General features: G+C 30.7%; 2 protein-coding genes and 2 long non-coding RNA genes across 4 annotated transcripts; 2 read left to right on the forward strand and 2 right to left on the reverse strand.

Moving 5' to 3' along the window:
- The first annotated feature begins 263 nt into the window (after positions 1–263).
- LOC114395436 (kinesin-like protein KIN-4C) lies at positions 264–9,091 on the forward strand. The gene is made up of 28 exons (XM_028357222.1): positions 264–408; positions 603–759; positions 895–1,038; positions 1,151–1,303; positions 1,423–1,667; positions 1,865–2,004; positions 2,209–2,333; positions 2,701–2,737; positions 2,821–2,912; positions 3,033–3,149; positions 3,233–3,346; positions 3,464–3,547; positions 3,638–3,839; positions 4,147–4,247; positions 4,437–4,535; positions 4,613–4,726; positions 4,803–4,919; positions 5,027–5,107; positions 5,385–5,456; positions 5,555–5,639; positions 5,730–5,761; positions 5,946–6,031; positions 6,421–6,492; positions 6,618–6,845; positions 6,932–7,076; positions 7,310–7,393; positions 7,507–8,061; positions 8,287–9,091. The coding sequence occupies exons 2-28, from the start codon at positions 640–642 to the stop codon at positions 8,734–8,736; spliced, it is 3,894 nt and encodes a 1,297-aa protein (XP_028213023.1). The 5' UTR covers positions 264–408; positions 603–639; the 3' UTR covers positions 8,737–9,091.
- LOC114395451 lies at positions 6,362–7,312 on the reverse strand. The gene is made up of 2 exons (XR_003663023.1): positions 6,959–7,312; positions 6,362–6,860 (listed from the first exon to the last, which is right to left on the reverse strand). It is a non-coding gene; the product is annotated as an uncharacterized LOC114395451 (long non-coding RNA).
- Positions 7,990–8,648, reverse strand: LOC114395446. The gene is made up of 3 exons (XR_003663020.1): positions 8,507–8,648; positions 8,225–8,422; positions 7,990–8,130 (listed from the first exon to the last, which is right to left on the reverse strand). It is a non-coding gene; the product is annotated as an uncharacterized LOC114395446 (long non-coding RNA).
- A 7,759-nt stretch (positions 9,092–16,850) lies between the features above and the next one.
- LOC114395458 lies at positions 16,851–19,845 on the forward strand. The gene is made up of 3 exons (XM_028357249.1): positions 16,851–16,976; positions 17,869–18,399; positions 19,166–19,845. Exons 2-3 carry the CDS (start codon positions 17,940–17,942, stop codon positions 19,213–19,215), a joined length of 510 nt encoding a protein of 169 aa, XP_028213050.1. The 5' UTR covers positions 16,851–16,976; positions 17,869–17,939; the 3' UTR covers positions 19,216–19,845.
- The last annotated feature ends 4,136 nt before the right edge of the window (positions 19,846–23,981 follow it).

Below are 23,981 nucleotides of genomic sequence, written 5' to 3' on the forward strand. Positions count from 1 at the left end.
GCATTAAAAAAAAATGATCCTTAAACTAAAAATTTATACAAGCTGTGTGGGTTGAGCACATTTGAGCAAAAGGCATTAATGGAGTATGCTTTAAATAATTATCCAATTTTGGGTGGGGTTTCCCTATTGTGGCCGTTAGAGTTTTTCATTGAGATTCGTCGGGACACGTGACACGCGCGTGACAAAATTTCCCATTTGAATTTCGGACCTGAGCGCTGTTTTCTCAAATCCACTTTAATCTAACCCAACACATCCACATTCAAAATTGCTGCTTACTACCCTCTCTTCTCTGTTCAAAACTTAGAACCCTTCCTTCTTCTTATTTTCCTCTCACAGTCTTCTCTTTCACTTCTTTCTTTTCTCTCTTACTCCGTCGTTCCCTCCCTTCGTTCCTCTTTCTCGCAGTAGGTAAGCAAGTTCACACTCCAAATTCCATTTCGAAACTTCACCAGCTTCAACGCTCGACGCTTTTTTTTTCTCTCTCTCTCTCTCTCAATCATTCGCTGTTATGCGAGATTGAAAAAAAAACATTGAGTTTCGAGCGCAATGCAACTCTAAACGACGTCATTTGATTTAATTTCTGCGTTTTGATTGGATTTTAGGGTTTCCAGCCTCGAGGCTGATTCGGATTGGTTGGAGATGGAAAATTCCGATTCGGCGCAGTGTGTTCGAGTTGCCGTCAACGTTCGGCCTTTGATTACGTCGGAGCTTATGCTTGGATGCACCGATTGCATCTCCGTGGTTCCCGGTGAACCTCAGGTGTGTTTTCTGTTTGAATCTATGCTCTGTTCGTGTTGCATTTGATCTGATTTATGCTCTTTTTTATTTTGTGCATGTTGAAATTTATATTGAATATGTGATATTGATTTATAATTGTTGTTGGATGCTGTGTAGGTGCAAATTGGGTCGCATGCTTTCACTTATGACTATGTTTATAGCTCGGGATCTCCGTCGTCTGCAATATATGATGATTGTGTAGCTCCACTCGTAGATGCACTTTTCCATGGCTATAATGCAACTGTTCTCGCTTATGGACAGGTATAGTTTTCGCATATGGTTTAGACTTTAATGATTAGAAAAAATATACTAGTATTTCAGAAACTTTGTTTTGTTGTATTTTGTCTGCATTAACTGGGTTTTTTGTCCACAGACTGGATCTGGGAAGACATACACCATGGGCACCAATTACACGGGAGAGGACAATGCCGGTGGAATTATACCCAAGGTGATGGAGACAATATTCAAGAGGGTTCAGACTATGAAGGAATCCTCAGAGTTTTTGATTAGGGTATCTTTTATCGAGGTAAACAATAATGTTTGATGAATTCTCTCTGTAATTGAAATTGAGCTTTTGAAACATGGAAGTTTGAACTGCTATATTCTTTTTTGGTGAATTATTGAACTTCTATATTATGATGACAGATATTCAAGGAAGAGGTATTCGATTTGCTCGATCCCAATTCTGCCAGAGGAGATATGGCTTCTACTGCGAAGCCTGCAGCGCCCAGCAGAGTTCCCATACAGATTAGAGAAACAGTGAATGGGGGAATAACACTGGCTGGTGTGACTGAGGCTGAAGTTAAGACTAAAGAAGAAATGTCATCTTATCTTTCTCGAGGTTCACTTTCACGTGCCACAGGGAGTACAAACATGAACAGTCAATCAAGGTAAAATTGCTATAATCAAGTTTGCAGTGTCATTTTTTTTAATGAGTAATTTTTTATTGTTTGGTTTGATAATGTTGACTCTAATATATTATAATGCATATTAAAATTAAACTTTACACATGATGTATCTTTCCCCCTACTGAACTGGAAAATTGCTTTAAAGTGTGATGACTGTGTGGTTTGTGTGCTCTGCCTAGTCGGTCACATGCTATATTCACAATCACTATGGAGCAAAAGAATGGTGATGATGTCTTGTGTGCAAAACTACATTTGGTAGACCTTGCTGGTTCTGAGCGTGCAAAAAGAACCGGTGCAGATGGCATGCGTTTAAAAGAAGGTATTCCTGTTGTTTGTGATAGGACATATTATTGATAAGAAAAGGAATAGAATAAATACAAAAAAATTGTTCTTTAATATATTATATATAATATTTTCACAATCATAATAGAATTTTGAAAATCTTACATTGCCCTGCTTGCTGAGTTTTATAAATATAATTTTTTAAGTTATTAATTGATCTGTTTGTTTTTCCATTGTCAAGGCATTCATATCAATAAGGGTTTATTAGCTCTTGGGAATGTTATAAGTGCACTGGGAGATGAAAGAAAGCGAAAAGAAGGTGGCCATGTGCCATATCGCGATAGCAAATTAACAAGGCTACTACAGGTTTGCACAGTATTTGTTAAAGCATTACATCTAGTATACTTGTACTTATCTTGAACAGCTCTGCATAAAATATGTATGATTCTTTCTGTATCTCACTCCATAGCTGATAGCTTCTTTGACTCTATTTTAAAAGTATTGTTCGGAAAGGAAGTGTGGCTATTATTGTTTGTTTGAAATACCATCAGAGCTTCTGAACTGAGTGTCTTGTGGGATTTATATTGCAACTCCTATCTTGAAACTTGTTTTCAAAATTCATTATCACTGAAAATGTGATAATAGTTTTAATTGTTGTGTTTACTTTTGAAATATCTACATCATGGATTCATATTATTTTATCTTGACATGGAATTGGTTAATGAATACGTAGGATTCTCTTGGAGGAAACAGCAAAACCGTCATGATAGGTACTGAACTTGCTAGGTGGATTTTAAAAAATTACACTTTTTAATACACATGTATCATGTCTAATCTGTTTGTAATGCTGCAGCATGTGTTAGTCCTGCTGACACCAATGCTGAAGAGACATTGAACACTCTGAAGTATGCTAACCGTGCTCGTAACATTCAGAACAAAGCAGTTGTAAGTGCTTTATATTAGTGTTCTCGATGTTTTGTTTTGCTTTGTTGCTTTTTTTCTTAAATTGTGTGACAATCGTTCATGTTTTTTGCATTTGATGGTTTTAAATTTTCTTCTTTTAAGATCAATCGTGATCCAGTGGGAGCTCAGATGCAGAGAATGCGAAGTCAGATTGAGCAATTGCAGTCTGAGCTTCTATTATACAGAGGTGATGCTGGTGGGGCATTTGAGGAACTTCAGGTACGTCATTATTTTTGGAAGTTTCTGAAGTTGATCCCTCATTTATTGGGTATAGGTTTCTAATGTCCTTTTTTCCCCCTTAGATTCTTAAACACAAAATATCCTTACTTGAAGCAAGCAATGAAGAGCTACAGCGGGAGCTTCAAGAACGCCGAGTAACTTGTGAGAGTTTAGCACAACGTGCTTGTGATGCTCAGGTCTTTCTCCAATCCTTTATGTTCTCAATTCTAATAGAACATTGGGTGTTTTACCAAAAAATAAATGTTAGTTGCTTCCAATATTTGTGCTGGTCTCACTCAAGGTGTTGAATTTAGGTTGAAAAGGATCAACTGATCATGAAAATTGAATCAATTCGAAATGGTAAATCTTGGGATGAAATTGACTCAAATTCAAATCAGGTTTGAACTCATCAAGTCATTGCTAATGCATAACTACAATTTTCTGATGAAGCAATCCACCACTAACTCATGGTCTGAAATTGTTTTTAGGATTATGACCTCGTGAAATCTTATGTGTCAAAGATCCAAGATCTGGAAGGTGAATTGCAGCGTTTGAAAAATTTGAATGCAAAATCTAGACATGTTGACTGGGTTGATTCAGATGATAGTGGATTCCGGTCAAAGAATGTGTTATTTGCAAGTGGTAATGAATATTCTTCTGATTGTGATGCCAAATCAGTGGACATAACAGGTAGAGTTTTGGAAGTAGTTTTTATGTATTATGTATTGTTGTACAGTGTATCATTCATTTGATTGATAACCTTGTGGCTGATGTTAACAATATTATTCTTGACAAATTTGTTATGGTTGAGACTAGTGCATCAAATTTATTAGACGATGAATTGATTTCTCAAAGCTAGACTTAGCAGCAGCATTTAGGCTTCTTAATACCCAAATTTTTTTATTTTTTATTTGCGTTTTTGCTATCACTTTAAATTGGTATTTTTTTTCCTGAATATCAATATAATTTTTTTAACATTGTGCAACCTTGTTTGCAGATGACATGGAAGATCATGCAAAGGAGATAGAACACTCTTCTCTTCAAGAAAAGTTGGATAGGGAGCTCAAAGAATTGGATAAGAAACTTGAACAAAAGGAGGTAATAGCTTCAAACTCGTGAAGACATTGGATATGCATTTTATCAAGTTGTCATTTGCTAGTATCTTTATCAAATTAGATAAATTTGCAAGATATTGGATGGATATGCATTTTATTCCATGTTTAGTATTGATTCTCAAGCATGTTTTACTGTCGAATGCTTTTTATACTTTTTTTTTGGTTGTTGAAGGCTGAAATGAAGATGTTTAATAATGCTGATACTTCAGTTCTTAAGCATCATTATGAAAAGAAAGTTCTTGAGTTAGAACAAGAGAAGAAATTTTTGCAGGTATTTGATCTTGTGTTATCTTGAATTATATTGCATTTAAATTGTTCCCTTTATAACTCTGTTCCTATTCTTTATAGAAAGAAATCGAGGAACTTAAGTACAATCTTGCAAATATTTCATCCACTTCTGATGACGGTGCTCAAAAGTTAAAGGAGGAATATCTTCAAAAGTTAAATGCTCTTGAAGCACAGGTGCACTTATTATCTGGAATGTCTTAACTCTCAATAATGGCCACTCAATGTTCTAAACTGATTATTTGCTTTCCAGGTCTCTGTGCTGAAGAAGAAACAAGAATCTCAGGCTCAACTGTTGAGACAAAAACATAAAAGTGATGAGGCTGCAAAACGACTACAGGATGAGATCCAGAGAATTAAATCTCATAAGGTGAAATGATCCTACTAATGGAACTTCTTATACTCAGTTTGAAGCAGAAAGCTGTGTTTTGTTTTTCTTTCCCGTTAGAGTCATGACTGACAATTTTTCTTCTTCAGGTTCAATTGCAACATAAAATTAAACAGGAATCAGAACAATTCAGGTTATGGAAAGCTTCACGCGAGAAAGAAGTTCTCCAGGTAAATTCAGCATTGCATAATTTTCTTTAGCTTTTTACTAAATATCCCTTTAATTTTATTACTTCATTCTTCTGTAATTGTATGGAGGGAAATCATTCTTTGGCATTCTTTTTTCCAATCGATAATGATTTCATAATATTATCTCTTTTATGTTTTGTTAGGTACACTTTGGTTATTTGCTGACCTCTTGCATATAAGGAATGACCTGTAGTGTCTAACATGAAAAATTGATCAGTTACTAGTGAATCTTCTAATACTTATCTTGTGTAATTTTCAGCTTAAAAAAGAAGGAAGAAGGAATGAATATGAGATGCATAAGCTGTTAGCGTTGAATCAGAGGCAAAAGATGGTAAGTACGGGTTATGAGATGCATAAGCTGTTAAAATAACTTGCTTTTGGGGTCTTATTTGGTACTGGTTTTTCCCATTATTTACGATTTCATTACAGGTATTGCAAAGGAAGACAGAAGAAGCTACCTTGGCTACAAAAAGGCTGAAAGAACTTTTGGAATCTAGAAAGACTTCACGTGAAAGTACGGGTTAAGAGATTTACCGTGCCATGCAATTTTCCCTATTTTGTGAACTTATTAATTAGTAACTGGCAATTCTTTCTTTATACACAGGTGCTGCAGGTGGGAATGGTCCAGGAATTCAGGTATTTCTGTTTCTATGCCTGTGAATCACAAGGACTTCATTGTTTCCTTAGCAATGATTAATGCTCGATGTTGCTAAATATTCTACCCTTTGTAATATATCATAATTCCATCATGCTATTTTGCGGAGGATGTCTTTGTGTTTTAATAGTGCTTCTGCTTGACATGTGTGTTTCTATTTTGAAGGCTTTGATGCAGGCAATTGAGCATGAACTTGAGGTCACTGTCCGAGTGCATGAAGTACGTTCAGCACATGAGCGTCAAATGGAAGAGTATGTTCCTCTTTTTACATTTAGATTCTTCATCTGAAAACTTTAGATTGTGTAGGTTGTTTTACCGATAAAAAATCTATGAGCGTTAGTTTGAATAATATGTTGAAGGCTTGGACCTCTGAAAGGCAACTTACTTCTATGTTAATTTCATTTCTAAATTGAAGTATGGATTAGAGAGATACTGTTGGATGAAATCAATTTTATATATTTATATTTATTTCATTTTGTATGCAAAGTTTGCTCACCTATGTTTTCTCTATGATTCAAATTCAAAAAGATGTGAAAACTGGAACCAGTTTACTGATTATCATGGCTTAAATGTCTTGATAATATACACAAGTAGATGTCATTCTTATATTAGAGTTTTCCTCACAAACTATACTTTACAGGAGGGCTAAAATGGCCAACGAGATTGCAAGATTAAAGGAAGAAGCAGATATGATGAAGCTTAACAATTCAAGGTGAAAAAGATCTGCTTGCCTCAGCCATTTTATTAGAGTTTACCTCATCCATTTTATTTATTGTACAATCTTGTATTTGGAAATCTATAATTGACAACATCTGCTTGCTTGGATTGCTAATCTAGTGCTGGCCTTGCATCAATGTCTCCGGGTGCAAGAAATTCAAGGATATTTGCCCTTGAAAAAATGATTGCTACTTCTTCTACAACATTGCTGTCAATGGCATCTCATTTGTCAGAGGCAGAAGAGCGGGAACGGGTTTTCAGTGGCAAGGGACGTTGGAACCAAGTCCGTTCCCTTCCTGAAGCCAAGAATTTGATGAATCATTTGTTCAATCTGGCATCTTCCTCCAGGTAGAGTAGCTTTATCTGCAAACAAAATTTATGGTCCATGTTGTGATGAATGACTGAATCTTTGTCTATGCCTTTCTATATTTCAGGTGTTCATTGCGAGATAAAGAAGTTACCTGCAGAGAGAAGGACATGGAAATAAGAGATCTAAAGGAAAAAGTAGTAAGGTTGAGCTGTTCACTTCGACAGTTGGAAATGCAGAAGTCTGAACTTATTCATCAGTTGAAATTGCTGGTTAGTATCGAGAGCTCCACTTAATCCAGATTAATCTTGAGAAATAAATTTTGTGTATAACTTAAAATTTACTGATATAATGAAACTTAAAAATTTTCTCCTTTCCAAATTTAAGTTGCAGTTTATAAAATTGAAGAAATATTGGTCCTTGTTTTTGCAACTTTGATTATCCAATTAATTGGTAACTTCTTTTCTTTCTCTGTTTTTAACCATATTATATAAACTTATGGCAGAGTGCAAAGAGATATTCAGAATCTGTGGGTGATTCAGTGTATGCTGACATAAATGGAGGACATAAGTATGACTTGCGCAAGATGGTAGTTCTCTTGCATATCACTAGATCTCTTAATATGCCTACAAATGATTATTATCTCATGACAAATTACTTTTTTTTGGTACTCTAGTTAATGATCATTTGGTTTTCATTTAGGAAAATCGGCGATCTACAATTTTACTGGAGGATATGGATTTATCAGTATCAGATACAGAAACAGATGATTATGTTGCAGATGCAACTGATGATGAATGGGTAGCATCAGAAAAAATTCACGTTAGGAAAAGAAAATCTAGAAGCAGACATGTAAGCATGGAAAACAATCAGTCAAATATCAGTTCAGAAGATGTAAAAGATAATTCAACAGAAGGAGTTGGAGGTGCTTCTGGGGAAACTGCATCAGATATCTGCTGCTCTTGTAGTAAATCTTCGTCATGCAAGACAAATAAATGCAAATGCAGAACTCTGGGTGGCACTTGTGGGAGTTCTTGTGGTTGCCTAGCATCCAAGTGTGCCAACAGATCATCAGTCTCAAATGAGGCACAAGTTGAAGGGGCTGGTAATGATTCCAGTATTGACGAAGCAGACAAAGATCGGCTTCTTGTTGCTCAAGGTGCTGAGTTGCTTCAGGGTGCACTGGTTGAGGGGCCTGCTGAGGTGCACAGTGATCATGGGCCAAGAAAGCCTCTTTCAGATATTGGAAATACACTGGTGCGTGTCAGTCATTCTTTGAAAAGGGAAGTCCCTAAATAAATGATCTAATCAAACCTCTCTCTGTCTCTGCATAGGAAAAATTTAGGAAAATTTCATGTACTTAAATCATTTATTTATTTTTATCATTACATGTGAACTGGATGCAGTTAAGATTACTTACTCCCATGTTGTGTTTAGTCTTGTGCTTGTGCTGGGTCTAAGATGATCTGTTTGTTTTAGCAGGCTAAATCAAATGCTCAGAATGCTAATCAAAGAAGGAAATGGGCGAAGAAGAGAAATAAGTCCACAGTCCCAGTCCCAGTGCTCACCACAAACGTTGTTGTTCCTGATACTCCACCTTTCTCACAGTCAGATAATTCTGAAGTTCCCAAGAAAGAAAATAATAGCATTAGTGAAGCGAATGTATCTATGAACATACCACAGAAAATTCAATCATCTAGACCTGAAAATGCGCCGCTTGCTCCAAAAGTAGAGAAAAGTGTAATTGAGACAGATCGTTGGATGAAATTACCACGAGCTATGCGAAAGTCACCAAATGGCGGTGGCCTTCCTCTGGGGGACATGAATGCTAGTAAGCCAGATGAGCCTGTCAATAAGGAGTCTGAAGTCATAGAAGCTAGAACTCCGGTGAAACAAAAAAGAACACTTGAGAAAGAGAACAATGGACGTTAATCTCGCGTCCATTTCTTACTTTTTACCCTCTTAAAAGCAAAGACCATGATTTAAGACGCATGCTGTTACCATATTCTTATCGGGTATCTGTTGAAGATATAAGAGGCACTTGGTGTATCTGGTGTCTAGAGTTGTGTATCAATCATTAATCTACGGTTGTCTTCAGTAGACAAAAATTATTTGGCTTCCTTTTTTGCTTGTAAGATATGGTTTATCCAAAGGATTCTGTGCTGGTGTTAATCACTTGATCTCGGCATACGTTGTATCTATGATCGGCATTTTGAGTTGTTCAGTGGGAAAAATTGTTTCCCTCATTAATCTTTATCATTTGCATGAGTCTGTGGAGTTTAATTTCTATATATGTATGGCACTGTGAGTATGACGTTGCATATAATTTATAAAAATATCTCAGGAAATATTGATAATTCTAATCTTAAATGTTTTTAGTTACTATAAAATGAGTACATTTTGCTGTTATTCTTATAAAAAAATTTATTAGGTTTTTATTGCTACAAGAAATCTAAAATCATTGTGTCTGTGACTGTCATCGTAAATTTTCTTTTTAAATATATTGTTGGACGGTTTTTTTTTTAAAGTAGTTGGACCAGGTTATTTAACAAGATCCACATAAATTTTATCTATCAATATTTTCAAAAGAATGCCAAAAAAAAGTGTTACTAATATTCCTTAATACATTAAGGATTGATTTCATTGGTTGATAAAATCATGCCTTCCTAAAAGTTGTTGGGCATCATGTTATAGAAATCATTCAAGTTAAGATCAGTAGATCACATTTGAGAGTAAATCTTTTGTGGACGTGGATACAAAAGTGATGTGTCAAGACACATTAAATAAAACGATAACAAGTTAACAACACGTTAAAATATTATAATTATACATTAAATTATAATAAAAAACTCTCACTGTCTCTTCGTCCAAAATCTAAAAATTAAATTATAAATATTAAATATTAGTTTGTTAATTTTTATTAGTGGGAAAATTTTGAATTTATGACTTCTTTCTCTCTTTTTTTTTCTTTAATCATTAAATCAATCTTATAATTTCAGAAAAAATTGGTATCCTTGCAAGGTAGGGTAAGGTTTTGTGACGCAATGGGTGGATGCTGAAGGATGGAAGTGCGAAGGACACTAATCCGTGGTGGTGAGGCAGAGATTCTAATATGGTAAGTTATGTTCTGTGGGTCAAAGGTGTGGGGATAGCTATTAAGATGTTGGAGTTGATGATGGCTAGGCAAAGAGCACCTTTTTGAAAAAGTTGTAACTCAAAGATAGTAATTAACTTAATACACTTGCACCCTTTTCAATTTACCCATTATGAGTAGCTTAGCACACTTGCACCATCCTCAATTTACCCAATATCCTATGCAGCAGCTGAGGTGGAAGGTTTTCTTTTTTCGAGTGGTTGATATCCATTGTGCTCCCATGTTGTCCCTACAAACAATATGATTGTCACTTTCACACAAAAAAACAAATTAGATGTACACAAACAAATACTTCCTCTAATCCGTAATAAATATCGTGTAAAAAAATGTCAAAATAAGTACTATTTTTTTAATATAATATTAAATATTTTTTATATATACTCCTAATAATATTATTGATGAGCAACAAAAAAAATATAAATAAATTCATGATAATAAGGTTAATTTTGTATAATTATCACACTGTTTGGTTTATTTACTATTTTTTTCTTAGTTTATATAAAAAAATTAAAATGACACTTATTATAATATAGAAGGATTATAATATTACAAATAAATCAACAATAAACATCATCTATTTCATAATTTAAATAATTATCACAGGAATTTCACAAAAAAATAAAGTCCCATTACTTATCAGTTTTTTTTTATCTGTTCAACCACAAGCCTAATCTTAAAGGAATTTATCCGGTTTCATGAACCCAAACTCACAATAAAAAACAGAGTTAACTCACAATTATTCTCTTGAAGTGGAAGTTATTTACCTTTGGTTCTTAAATATATGTCTTTGTACAATTTAGTCTTAAAAATATTAAAATTACTTGTTTTTAATCTTTGAGTATATTTTTTTCAGTTCCTCTATTAATAAATGTTAACAAATGAGCTAAAAAGTGAGCAACTTTAGACTTTTGAAGACTAAATTGTACAAATATTAAATTGGTAAATTATTTTACATGGGAGGGAAACCTCCTGTTAAGTGAAAAAAATATTTATATCTTAAGACAAATTATGACTCATAATAATTTTGAGTAGATACAAATAAATATAAATGTTAAAAGCTACGTCTCATGCGTTATCAGATTATGTTATACAAGTTTGCGTCAAAATGTTCAAATGTTAGCAAGTTTAAGCTATCATCTTATACAATATTTAAGAGTGACATTAAAGATATTCATTTAATATTCTATGTCTAAGATCCGTTTTGTAAAAATATTCTCTGGGTATCTGTCGAAATCTTATGAAGAATAAATGAAATCCAAGATTTAAAAATATGAATCTTTATCAAAAGACGTGTTCTGGCTATGCACACCTACTATGACGAACAAGGAATGACTTTATGATAAAGTGCAAAACATGAAAGCCAATAAGAGTGAATTCACTACGAAGAAGGAACATGTATTTAATGTAAGCATTAAATGTCCCCAACGACCATTATCATTAGATAAGATCAAGTGAAAAATCCAACCGTTGTGAGACAACAAATACTTCAAAATGAAGACTATAAATACTAGAAGCTTTAAAGAAGAAGACATAAACATTGTGCACAAATATTTTTTCATTCTTTATGTAAAAACACTTTTTGTGTATTGATTGTAAAGATCAAAAGCTCTTAAAACACTTAGAATATATTGAGAGAAAAGACTAAGTGCTTACTGTTTATTCACATGTGACGTATAGATTTAATCAATGAGCAAATTTAAACAACAAATCTCCTTTGATTTTTTTAGAGCTAGTAGTGACATGATACGATAAAGAATACTGGGTTGCCATCAAACTTGATGTGGAACTTGATTTGTAGAACTAGTAAACAATTAATACTTGTAACTTGTGAAAAGTTAATGAAACTTGGTGGTTTGTCAAGAATTGGATGTAGGTGGTATAGACAAACCAATATAAATTTTCACATATGATATTTATTTGCTTTCTTTTTGCCTTATATGACCAATGGTGTGAATTTACTTTTAGTTTTTGAAAGATATATTGTGTTCTGCGAAAATATTTTTCCATCTAGTGTTTTTAAAGATCTGTTATATATTATTTATGAAATTTTATTAGATGAAAAAAAAAATATTTTCAAAAAACTTCAAAAGTTTTAAAATCACAATTCAACCCTCCTTCTTGTGATATATGCCTTTACACCTTATCTAACATATATGTTCATCCTAATTATATTTGTATATAACACAAAATTTAGGTATAATACCATAAGTTTGCTGATGTTCTTTTGTAATTCAAATTAGAATTTTAACATGACAATTTATAATAAAAGTCAATATTAAAAATAAGTATAGAATATTAAAACAAAACTTTAATATTAATTAAATAATAACATAAAAGATATGTATATCTAAGTCTTATCCTTTTATATAACTATCATGATAAATTGAGGATATTTATCTAAAAATCAATACATAATTACATTCTTACTAGGTCACATTTAAATTACTTAAAATTTTAAAGTGTGAATTTATTCTCTCTCTTCTTATTAAATGAAACCAAATTATGTATGTATAATTTTTTTTAATCAAATGTTCCCCAAAAGGACATATATAAAACTTATATTAAGTGTATGCCATGTATGTGTGACGGTATATGGCATGATATATTTAAATGTATGATACATATATTAAGTCGTGGTATAAATCGTTTCAAAAACAGTTTAAACATTTATAAGAAATTAAAAGAATAAAAAAGAATAAAAGAGGACTAAAATCAAGTTTGCAAATTTACAAGACATCAAAATTCTCTTATATGTCTTGTAATTTTTAAATTTTGATGGAGATATTGAGCTCATTTTTTATTGTAACCAATGATATTGAAATATAAGTACAAGCTTGGCACTTGAACAAGTATTTCCTCCGCAAACTTGTCTTAAACAAGGTGTTTTCTCCGTCCCAAAATAATTATTATTTCAGATTTTTTTACATAAATCAATATAAGATAATAAATAAATAATAGAGAACGCTAATATTACAAAATTAATCTTACATCATCATTAATTTATTTCTAAATTTTGAAATTCATCATTAATATATAAGGGATATAATTTTAAAAAGTAATTAATATTACATTAAAAAACTAAAATGTCAATTTTTTTCCTTACACGATAATTATAATAGAATAAAAAAATATTAAATTTTACTTTCATAAATAAAAAAATGATAAAAGAGATTTATGTCATTAAATGATTTCATCTTATCCATTTGACAGCTCTATTCAAAATAGAAGAAAATGTCAAAAGAAAAATTAATTGTTATTTTTGTTTTGTTTTTTAATACTTAAATCCTAAAATTGAATGGAAACATAAAAGAGAAGGCCCACAAATTAAGTATGGCAATTGCATTTATTACTGACATGCATATAATAAAGAAAGTATAACTACTATTTTGTTTGAGAATACTACAATTTTTCTGTATTCTATCATCTGCATACTTTTACCTCTTTTTTAATATAATATTTCTTTTTTTGTTTTATTTAATTTGCCTTTTAAGGCAATGCATATTTCTTAAGAAATTAATATTTAATACTTTTAAAATTATTATGGTAAAATTATTTTATTGATGAAAGTATTCTTATTAAAGAATTAAAAAGTAGTTGAAAGTTATTTAACTAGTTGGATAAAATACTTTTATCAAGAAAATTAAAATTTGTAAACGGATACTAATATAATATGAGAGGAGAGTATTGCATTATTATTGTTGGATTATGGGAGGAAGTGAACATCACATGAAAGATGTTGTTCCACAGTTGTTGCCCTTAGATGAATAAAGCATCTTCTAATAAATAAGCATTGCTGATTATGTTTGGCCGTGGATCCAAATAAATAAATAAAATAGTCCGATGGTGATATTTCTAGTTCCAATCATAAACCACGTGGCGCATGTGAATTGGTTGATCCATGATGTTAAATACACCAACAAAGTCATTTCATTGGACAAACTTAAAACGGAAAAGGAACTGTGTATGCATCTTCATAAATGAATGGTTGAGAAAGGAATTGATAAACTTCCAGGAAAAACAATAATTTATAATAATTGTGTCTAATGTTAGAAATTGGTGGGCCCACCAAGGTCTTAGATGATTGAATTTCTTTTGATAGTACGATCAAAAAAATTATTTAAAGAGATAATATTCATTTTAATAATCTCTACATAATGAATATTAATATAGTAACTTTTAACTATATCAGAATACCTTAGTTTTAGAAGAAAAAAGTTGTGGACCTTTTGTCAGAGACAAAAATATAATGTGTAGTACTAAAAAAAATTAGGCTTTTTGACACAATGGATATGGGTGAGAATTGAGGAATTAGTAATCAGCCTCCTCAAGTGTTTTTTGTGGATAGGTTTTGGCTTTGGAGTTTTGATTTGGCAGCATGTGGACTTGGCTTGTTGATAGCCACTTGATTGGCTCCTACAACGCAGCAAGAGAACACAGAAAGAACAGATTTTGGACCAAAAAGGAGGACCAAGGACCGTTACTGCTAGCTACCCTATGACCAAATCTCACTTCTCTTCTTTTGCTTTTGATTTTTTTTTCCACCAACAACTAGCAACTAGCAACAAAACAAATACTAGTAAATAATGTAAAGCAACATTGAATTCTTCTTTTTCTACATATGGTATAGAGTTTAAAGTATTTGAAATCATAAAAGTATAACATAATTGAACAAAATTTGTTTATTATCTCACTACTTTCTTTTTCTTTCTCCTAGTTTCAGGTATGAGGTCAAATAGAAGAGAATCAATTTACCTGAAATCTTATATATATATATATATATAATAGAATGAAAAACTTATTATAACAGCAAGAATCTTGATAGTATCAACTTATTATAACTAAACTCAAATAATGATATCAACTTTCTCCTAGTTTCATCTGATTTCGTTTATCATTAAGTACTCTGATATAGTCAAAATTCACATGTATAATTTCAAGGGCAAATGAATTTAGAAGGGTAAACATATACTTATATTTAACCAACTAAGTCAGTCAACTAAGGAAGAATGTATGAAGTTTGTATAATGTTTTAACTTCAAATTTCGTTGTCTTCATTATATAAACAAACAAAACATGAATCCATATTTTGTTTAAAACTACTTTTCCGAAGACTCAATAACAAAACATAATAAAAGACCATACTGAATGCGAATAATCAAAGCTAAAATAAAACTGATTTAAATTATTAAGAAGTCAACATTTAAATAGAATAGAACTACGTTTAACTTTAATTTTTCTTTTCATTAATTTAATCATAGAGTAATAGAGATGCAAGACCATAAGCTTTAAAGCATAATCATCATGATGTGGGTAAATCAAGTAATGTTCCTTGAACCACACATCCACGCAAATGCAAAACCAATTCCGGTTTGAGTTAACCAAATTTACTTTCTCAGCGCCGACGCACAGCACCACATCTACGACTTTTGAGATTGGACCGCCACCTTTTCCTTCGCAGTTTCCTCGCCGTCGGGTTTCGATCCCCTGCTCCTCCGCTCCATGTGCTCCCTCATTCTAATATTTGTAGTTTTGTAATTTGTACTAGTTAGACTAGTTAGATGTCAAGTCATGTATTTAATGTTCCTCTCACCAAAAAAAGTCTGATATTTAATGTGGAATTTTAGCATTTTTAGATTAGAGCACTGGCTAATAATACAAGAATTAAGCTGATTTATTGTTTATAATTATCTTTTTCATTTTTTAATTCTAGATATCAATTTAATTGATTGTTATAATTTTAATAATTTTTAAATGATTACTATTTTTTTGAGAAAAAAAGTCTATACAATAATAATAATGTAAAAATTATTTATCTTTTCATCCAATAAAAAAATTGTCATATAATCATATATAATAAATAAATTGACCTTTGCCAAGAAAAATTAAAATTCATAAACATATATATATAATTGATTGATAGTATAAAATAATTGGATCTTGTTACAGTGTCCTACGAATATTGGTTAAAAAAAATAAAATAATAAGATATTTAGTATAAACATTATAGTAGAACATAAAAAAATAAATCATAACCAACATAATTTTATGTATAATTTTTTTTAGTTTTTTAACCAATATTGTAAAGACACACTAATTAGCATTTGTCAAAATAATTTGATATTATAAGTAAATGATTATTAAACTCTAACTTTTTAAATAAATATTAGGTGTATTTTTATTATCAATGAATTTTTTTTTAATATACAATTACATGTTCATAATTTAAAGTTGAGACTAATGATGACGATGAAGTGAAACTAAGTTAAAAAAAATAAATGAAATAAAATCATTCTATATTATTTGATACATACACTTTTTGTTGAGGGCAAGATATTTTTATAAGATTTAATTAAAAAATATATTTTTATTGATAAGAATCCAAATCATTTAATTAAGAGTCATAGATCATTATTATTTTTTTATTAATCATTATGAATTTGATGCATACAAGATGTTGAATTGATTAATAATTTCCAATTTCAAAAATCATTTTACCAATTTATTGATTTTTTTTTACAGTACCATTTTATTAATTTTAGGAAGTATTTTTTATTTTTGGTTACAATTATAGGAACTAATCTATTCTGTTAGTATAATTTAGTGATTTCCTCCCTAAAATTTGATTAACATGACAGAACTAGCTTTGCTGGCCACACGTACCCAACAGTCTGTTACTTTTCTGAAACCGGCTGCACTGAATCATAACCTCTCAGTTGTTATGTTGTTCTCTTCCATCGTCCACGTGGCGCTTTTTAACTTGCAAGTGTTGTTTATGCCAAGTGAATTATTATTGGAACATGTCAGATAGATCAAACGGTTCAGGACGCCCCACGTTTGACTATGAATCATCCAACGGTATCTGGAAAGTATAGAAATTGTGACTCTGGCTTTTCTTCTATTTCTATCTATCTACCCTTTTTCCCTTGAAAGCTCAAAATTGTTCATGAAAGCTTCGTTTCCGATTAACAATTCTTTGAATAATAGAGACTTTACTTTCTGAGGTTTTAACCCCTTTAAGGTATAATACTGATTGATTAATATCGTTTCTCTGTTCATTTTTTTTTCTCACTTTTTTCCCTCAAATAGCGGTTTGTGGATTCTCTGAATGATTGAATCTTTGTAAAAAAATTCGTACTTTTGTCGTTTCGGCTTCTGGGTTTTATGTTTTTCACCTTGTTTTATCTTATTTTGGAGTAAAGACATGTTTTTTGTGTGTTTATTGAAACGTTTAAATGTTAAATGAATAAATGTGTAATCTTTTTTTTTTTTTTTTTTTGGGGGGGGGGGGGGGGTGAGTAATTGAAAATTTTTCCTGATAAAAATGGGTTCGGTGACCTTGATGGTGCCCGCGTTGGAAATTTGTCTGTGTTGCCTATTTTAAGGTTTTGCTATTTTTTGTTCTTGCTTTTTAATGTTTTTCTGTTTTGAATCTGGCATTGTTTTAATTATGTGTCAAAGATGGGTTTATTCCTCTTGATTCTGGTTGCTGAGAAAATGGGTGTCTTTGTTGAATGTACTTAGGATTACTGTTTGTCTTTTGGTTTTGTTTTTTGGTGTATATACAAATGTATTGTGGCTATTGCCCTTTCTTATAACTAGTAGCAAATTTTAGGACACATGTTTGCTAATAATTTGTATTGCCCTTTTTTATGACTAGTAAATCGTTGTTTTTTGAGGTCGAAAACACGTGAATAACGCAGCTGCAAAATTCAACTCTTCCAGCTTTTAGTGCTTGAAATTCAAGTAGTAGCACCTAACATTTTCTGAATTTGATTGCTTCATCAACTCGTTTTTCGTGTGCTTTTCTATAAGCTTGTTTTTGATGAGTTTCTTCTTTAAAACGTTGGATTTCCTAATTTTCTGTTGTCAACATTATTTTTCAAATGGTGTGCTAACTGAGTTCTTTATAGGCTTTCCCTAACTTGAGGCTGTGCTCATTTGCTGAGAGTTTTGCTGCAAGGACTTGACACAAATTGTGTAAATGTCTGTGGCTTTTACCAACCTCTCTTGGTGGTTGTGGAGTGGAAAGCATCAAGAGCCAAGAATCCCAAATGGGCCTTCTATAAATTCTTCCGCCGATTCAAATTTGTGGGAATCGGATGTTTTGAGGTTTCCTTTGGTTCAGGCGAATGTGGGGTCCTCATCTAGAAAGGTGAAGCGCAAATGGCATAGTAGGGGGGAGAGGAAGGTGGATAGGGAATATGATGTTGTTCTGGTTCCATCTGATGGTGGATGTGTTTCTGGTTCCGAATCTGATGATTCTGACTGGTCAATTGGCTGGTTAGAGCCTCACGGACCTGGTTTCCCAAGTGATGATGAAACAGATAACAGTTTTGCTGTGATTGTTCCCTGTTACGGCCGAGACTATGGCAGAATAATGGAGGATCCAAAAGGCAATTTACTGAGGGGTGTTGGGAACTTTCCAGACAGTTATTCAGATGGTGAGTTTTTTTTTTTTTTTATTAACACATGTTGTAGTTTACATTTGCGCTGTTTTAAACTTGATTTTCTCTTTATGTTTTGCATAATGGATAGTTAGCTATTTAGCATTTGAAAAATGCATGGATTCGGGTTTGAACAATAAACATTAGTTGAATTGTTGAAAATGTAAAAGCTATTCAAAATGTTGGTTTGGTTGTCTTTAATTGTTGTTGGGTTTGAGCATGTGATACTGATTTCTGTCAAAACACAGTTTAGGCATTGGTTCCACCAGCTGCTGAAGTCCAACATGAATGCATTAGTTAAAAAAAGAGATTAGCTAGATATAATTTTTTGCTTAGACCTAACCAGACTGAAGTATGCCATTTTGCATTTAGTGTTATATCTAATTTATTTTTCTGAGAGGAAGTTGCTTCATTTTGTTATAAAAGAAGATAAAGATAAACAGAGAATTCAACAATCTTGCTGCATTTTTATTTAAGCACCATAAGAGGCAAACATGATTTGGGGGCGATTCATTAATTATTTTTTGCTTTAGAATAAGATTTACCATTTTGTTGGCTGGAAACAACAAACCTATTAGCAATAATTAAGAGTGTACTTGGATTTATATCTAGTATGATACCTTGTGATGTGACCTGTGAGGTTAATGTTAATTTGGACTTTGTGCATATATTTGTGGCTGGTTATGACATTTATTCAGATTTGCTTTTTCTTATGGTGGGGCTAGAGTTGTAACATTTATGTCTTTTCTGCCCTTGTCTGCAGAGAGCAAAAAATTTGTGGAAGACTGGCTCTCTTCTCTTAGAAATACCTGATGCACAACCATTCATCATTGTGATCCTGCACTTCCTTAGAAAAATCTTCTTTTGTGGTCCTTAGCTAATAAACCATTTGTATAATGTAAATATTGTAAAAAAAAGAAAGAGGCATTGATGTGATGTCAGAATATGATTGGTTAAGGTCGAGTCTTGGTTAATTCAAATCTATGAGGAGCAGATATGGGCCAAGTATGAAAGCAGTTGTGATGCTTTGGCACTGAGAATGATGTGCAAATGCTGTTGTCCTCTCTTCTTCCTTTGATTCGAGAGTCCAAACATCGTGACTGAATTTGAGAGCTGTATTGAAGTGTGACTTTTGGAACTTGCAATTCGTTCATGTAAATATGGTAATTGTTTGAATGCTTGATCATGTACTCAAATTTGTACATAACTGTATATAAATTTTGTATAACATGGGTGTACTTATGTGTATATATGTGTGTTTTTTGTAGTTTGCTTGGATGTATAGTTAAATTAGCACTGTTTTGTATAGGTCCGTTAATAATCAAAAGCCTCTAGTCTTTTCTCTGTTTCTCTAAAAGATAATAGCATTTCCCTTTGGGGATTCAAGGTTATTGGAGTTTCTTGTAAGCGTTTATTTGGAATACTTGTGTGAATTAATTTTAATGAAGGGTAATTTGATGGATAATTCAAACCATGAATTATGTTTGTCATCCTAGTGCTTTTATAGATTCACGCTTTAATAGTAAGACTAGATGTCAATTGTGGTAAACGTTTTACTATTTTAAAAGAATTATAAGGGTTTTATTTAAGAAGGATTGAGAGGGTTTCATTTAATTAAAAATTAATTAGTGAATGACATTGAGTACTATAGTGATATATGCGCATTTTTAATAATTTTTTTTGTTGCGTAACTTATGAGATCCAACGATAAATTTTTATTTTCCTCACTAATTCTAAGGTAAACACTAAACAGAGACATAACCATTATGTACTTGTTAATAAATAATTATAATAATGTTGGCAGATGATGGGGACTAATTCGGATGACGGGGAATAATTCAGTAATTGTAAAAGCGGGTATATATATAAAGGTGTAATTACCGATTTAGTTTGTATAGTTTTTAAATTTATTTGTGAATTTTTTAGTTTATAAAATTTATTTAAAAGGTTCTTGTTATTCAAATTTTTTAATTTCATGAACTAAAAAATTCACTTATTAATTATAGAGATTAAACAAAATAAATTAAAAAAATATAGAGAATAAATGAGTAATTAAATCTTATATAAAAAAAACTCTTTATTGGTTGGTTTGGTGGGGAGAGGTGATATAAGAAAGAAAGAGACTGTGGATTCAAATTTTTTTCATTAATAAAACTAAAAAATTAACGATTAACATTAATCTTTTTAAAAAATAAAATAAAAGGCTAAACTAAAACTATTTTCAAGTCTATATCTATTTTTATAAGTTTACTTCGGTGAGAATAATACTAGAACTTCTAGAAAAGTATAACAAAAAAATTTAATAACCTAAAATTTGTTACTTATTGCTAATAAAGAATAAAATGTTTCTTAAATATCATGGCTATTGCTTCAAAAAATGTATAAATAAATATCATAACTATTATTCACATTAGTGGGACAAGTAGCAAAGAAATAAAAGTGTTACGAGTAATCATAGAACTTTCTTTCATATTGTTTGTAGTTCTACTTTACAGCCTTGATACCATTTTGTAATATCTTTTTGTATCGATACCATTTCCTAGTCGTTTTGAATATAAATTAATATTAATTCACATTAATATTAAAAACAGTGTCATGTGGATGTCATTAGTTCATGTAACTACACAAAATAAAAAATAATAATTCTTAATAAATAAATAAACTAAAATAAAGTATTAATTAAAATTAATAAATAAATTTTTAATTTATATATTTTATTGATTATAAAATGAATAAATGAACTTGTATAAAACATTAATTATATAGACATATCAATTGTATAAAATATTAAATATATAATACATGAATTAATCTAAAAAATCATAAAATAAATTAATAATTTAACTTAAATAAAAAATTCAAAATTTAAAAAATGTAGTCAATTTCACATTACAAAAGACACGTAGATTAACTGATGTGAAATTGTTATATCTTAATTAATGGACTTGAATTCAAATTTTGGATATGATGAAATAAATTAAATATTTAAAGAAAAGGTTTCACCACTCATAGTGATCCTATTCACCTTGAGTAGGATTGTCTCATATGAAAGATATAAGTGGTCTCTAAAAAAAAATCAACCTTTAAAAGGTATACATCATGCATGAGATTAGGGCTAACAATGATATGAACCAATTTGAAAATAGTTTGAGACTCAATTCGATAATTAATTCATTGAAATTGGTTTATAAATCGAATGAACTAAACTCTAGTTAAAAGTTAAATTCATTAAATAAATGAGTTAAACTTGACTTATGTATAACTTGATTTGATTAGTTCATAAACCAATTCAATATATATATATATATATATATATATATATATATAATTCTTATATTTATTTTTAATTAATTTAATATTATATTTATATTATTAAATTGATAGAATTATAACAAATTTAATTATTTTACATACTTTCATATTAATTTTATTATACAAAATAAATGAATAAATAAATGTATATAAAATAATTACAATTTTAAATCGAGTTGAGTTAATAAGGAACTATTCACGAGATTGAATTAAGTTAAGTTTGAGTCTAAAATAAAGGTTTATATCAAACTTAAGTCAAATTGAGAGCTCAATAACATCCTTTCAAACACAAGCTTATTAGATTTTGAAAAATGATTTGGATTATCTTCGACAAATCATTTCAATTAGTTTTTAATTTTTTTATTAACTAAAAAATTGATTTGACCGTTCAGTAAAGAACCTTCTTTAAATAGTTTCTAGAGTTTTTTGAAATGCTAATTGAAGTAGCAATTTTTAAAACACTAGCTTTTAGTTTTTTTTAATATTTTATTTTATTTTATTCTTAAAATATTTATTCAATTATTTTTTATTTTTAAATAATTTATTTATGTCATTTTATATTTTTCAACCGCTTCAATAGTTAATCTTAACGAATACTTATGATTTAATAAGTTAGCTTAAAAAATTTTAGTTAGCAGTTAACTTTTCAGCTAGATTTGTCGTATATAACATTTATCTATTTTATTTTTTAATTAAGTTTATTAATTTATTTTATAGTTAATATGTTTATATAATTAATTATTATATAAGTTTAACTCTTTATTTAAGTTATTTATTTATTTTATAATTAATATATCCTGAATTTGGTACTCAAACTTCTCCCACATTACATATCACGTGCGACCCCATTTTTTTAATTTTTTTTTTAAAAACTCATGTAGCACTAAAAACTGATATGTAATTTAGTGATTTTAGTGTGACATGGCAAAAATAGTGTCAATATAATAAAATGCTTAAAATTGATCCCATTAAAAATGTGTTTCTAAATTTTAATATTATACATTAGTTTGATTCTCTATGACTTCATCTCTAAAGGTGACAAAACAAGTCAAATCACTCTGATCCACTTTCAACTCACCCAAAGTAAGGTGGACAAGTTAATTCATCAACAGAATATTGAGAAATACAACTCACGTTGCTAAAGGTGGAATGCCAAGGTTAAACCTTGGTATTATTTGATTGATAAAGTAATTTGTCTTATTATCTCTTCTCCTTGTTTTTTTATCGTATTTCTTTCTCTCCTATTTTTCTCTTTATCGAAAGCATAAAAGTGAAAGTTAGAGGCCCAAAATAAAGGAAGATATTTATTTCTCGTAGAAAAAAAAGAGTTAAAAGTATATATAATATAATAATTGATGGTGGGCTGTCGCACAATGTAGGAGCTTAATTGTTTGGGCCAATATTTTAAATGTAACACTGATTAGTTTGAAGAAGAAAATGAAAGAAAAAAAATAGAAAAGAAGATTTTTTTTATGTTATTTAGTAGAGAAGAAAGAGAAAGGAAAGAAAAGTGAATTTCGTTAACTTAATAATTCAATCATAATTTTATTATTTAATTACTTTAATGTTGAAAACGTATCTGTTATGCCCATTAATTCTACCTCATAATTTTAAGCTTCTTTTCTTCTCCTCTTCCATCCAATTTGGGCAGATTGCAATCTTTTTTTTTTTTTTCTTGTCAACAAAAGAGAAGATTTTTTTATTTATTTAAAAAACAGTGTAATCATCTTTATCCTTTTTGTTCTTTCCTCTTTCTCACGAAACAAAGAGAGTGTAAATATTAAGAGGTTTTTTTCCTTAGGGGGAGGGGGTCTACCTCTTTGTTTATGACTAATTTTGTCCCTGTCCATAACTTATCCAGAAATTGGTCTATTGACTCTGTTAGGAAATAATACACTAATTTGCTTGTAAGTTGTAACCTATAGCATTGATGTCGAATTATTTGTCCCAATTTTGGTTTGAAAGTTGGAACTAATTTGCTTGTTGTTACAATAACAACTGAAAACTTTCCCAAAACTTACAGAAAAAACAAACAAACAAGTATTTGTGTTCTTGTCATAAGAAACTGAAAAGTTTTGAGTTCTCATTTTTTATTCCATATTAACATGTACCTCCAAAGTTTGCCAAATTCCTTTTCTTAGGTTGCCAACGTCAACTCCAACCAAAAGTGAGAAAATTTATCTAAATAAGCCCTCCAAAGTTGGAGCTCTTCAAAGGAGCCAAAACCTTACACGTATGCATGAGGCGAAGTATGCTCCTCTCCATGT

Source organism: Glycine soja, chromosome 2 (assembly GCF_004193775.1).
Source record: "Glycine soja cultivar W05 chromosome 2, ASM419377v2, whole genome shotgun sequence".
In the NCBI taxonomy this organism is placed as follows: Eukaryota; Viridiplantae; Streptophyta; class Magnoliopsida; order Fabales; family Fabaceae; genus Glycine; species Glycine soja.

Bases quoted from the DNA above. Each gene is read 5' to 3' on its own strand.
- LOC114395458 (XM_028357249.1), top strand. From the start codon at position 17,940: ATGTCTGTGGCTTTTACCAACCTCTCTTGGTGGTTGTGGAGTGGAAAG. The intron at 18,400-19,165 runs GTGAGTTTTTTT...CCTTGTCTGCAG, and splicing joins TCCAGACAGTTATTCAGATG to AGAGCAAAAAATTTGTGGAA.
- LOC114395436 (XM_028357222.1), top strand. From the start codon at position 640: ATGGAAAATTCCGATTCGGCGCAGTGTGTTCGAGTTGCCGTCAACGTT. The intron at 2,913-3,032 runs GTAAGTGCTTTA...TCTTCTTTTAAG, and splicing joins ACATTCAGAACAAAGCAGTT to ATCAATCGTGATCCAGTGGG. The intron at 5,457-5,554 runs GTAAGTACGGGT...ATTTCATTACAG, and splicing joins TGAATCAGAGGCAAAAGATG to GTATTGCAAAGGAAGACAGA.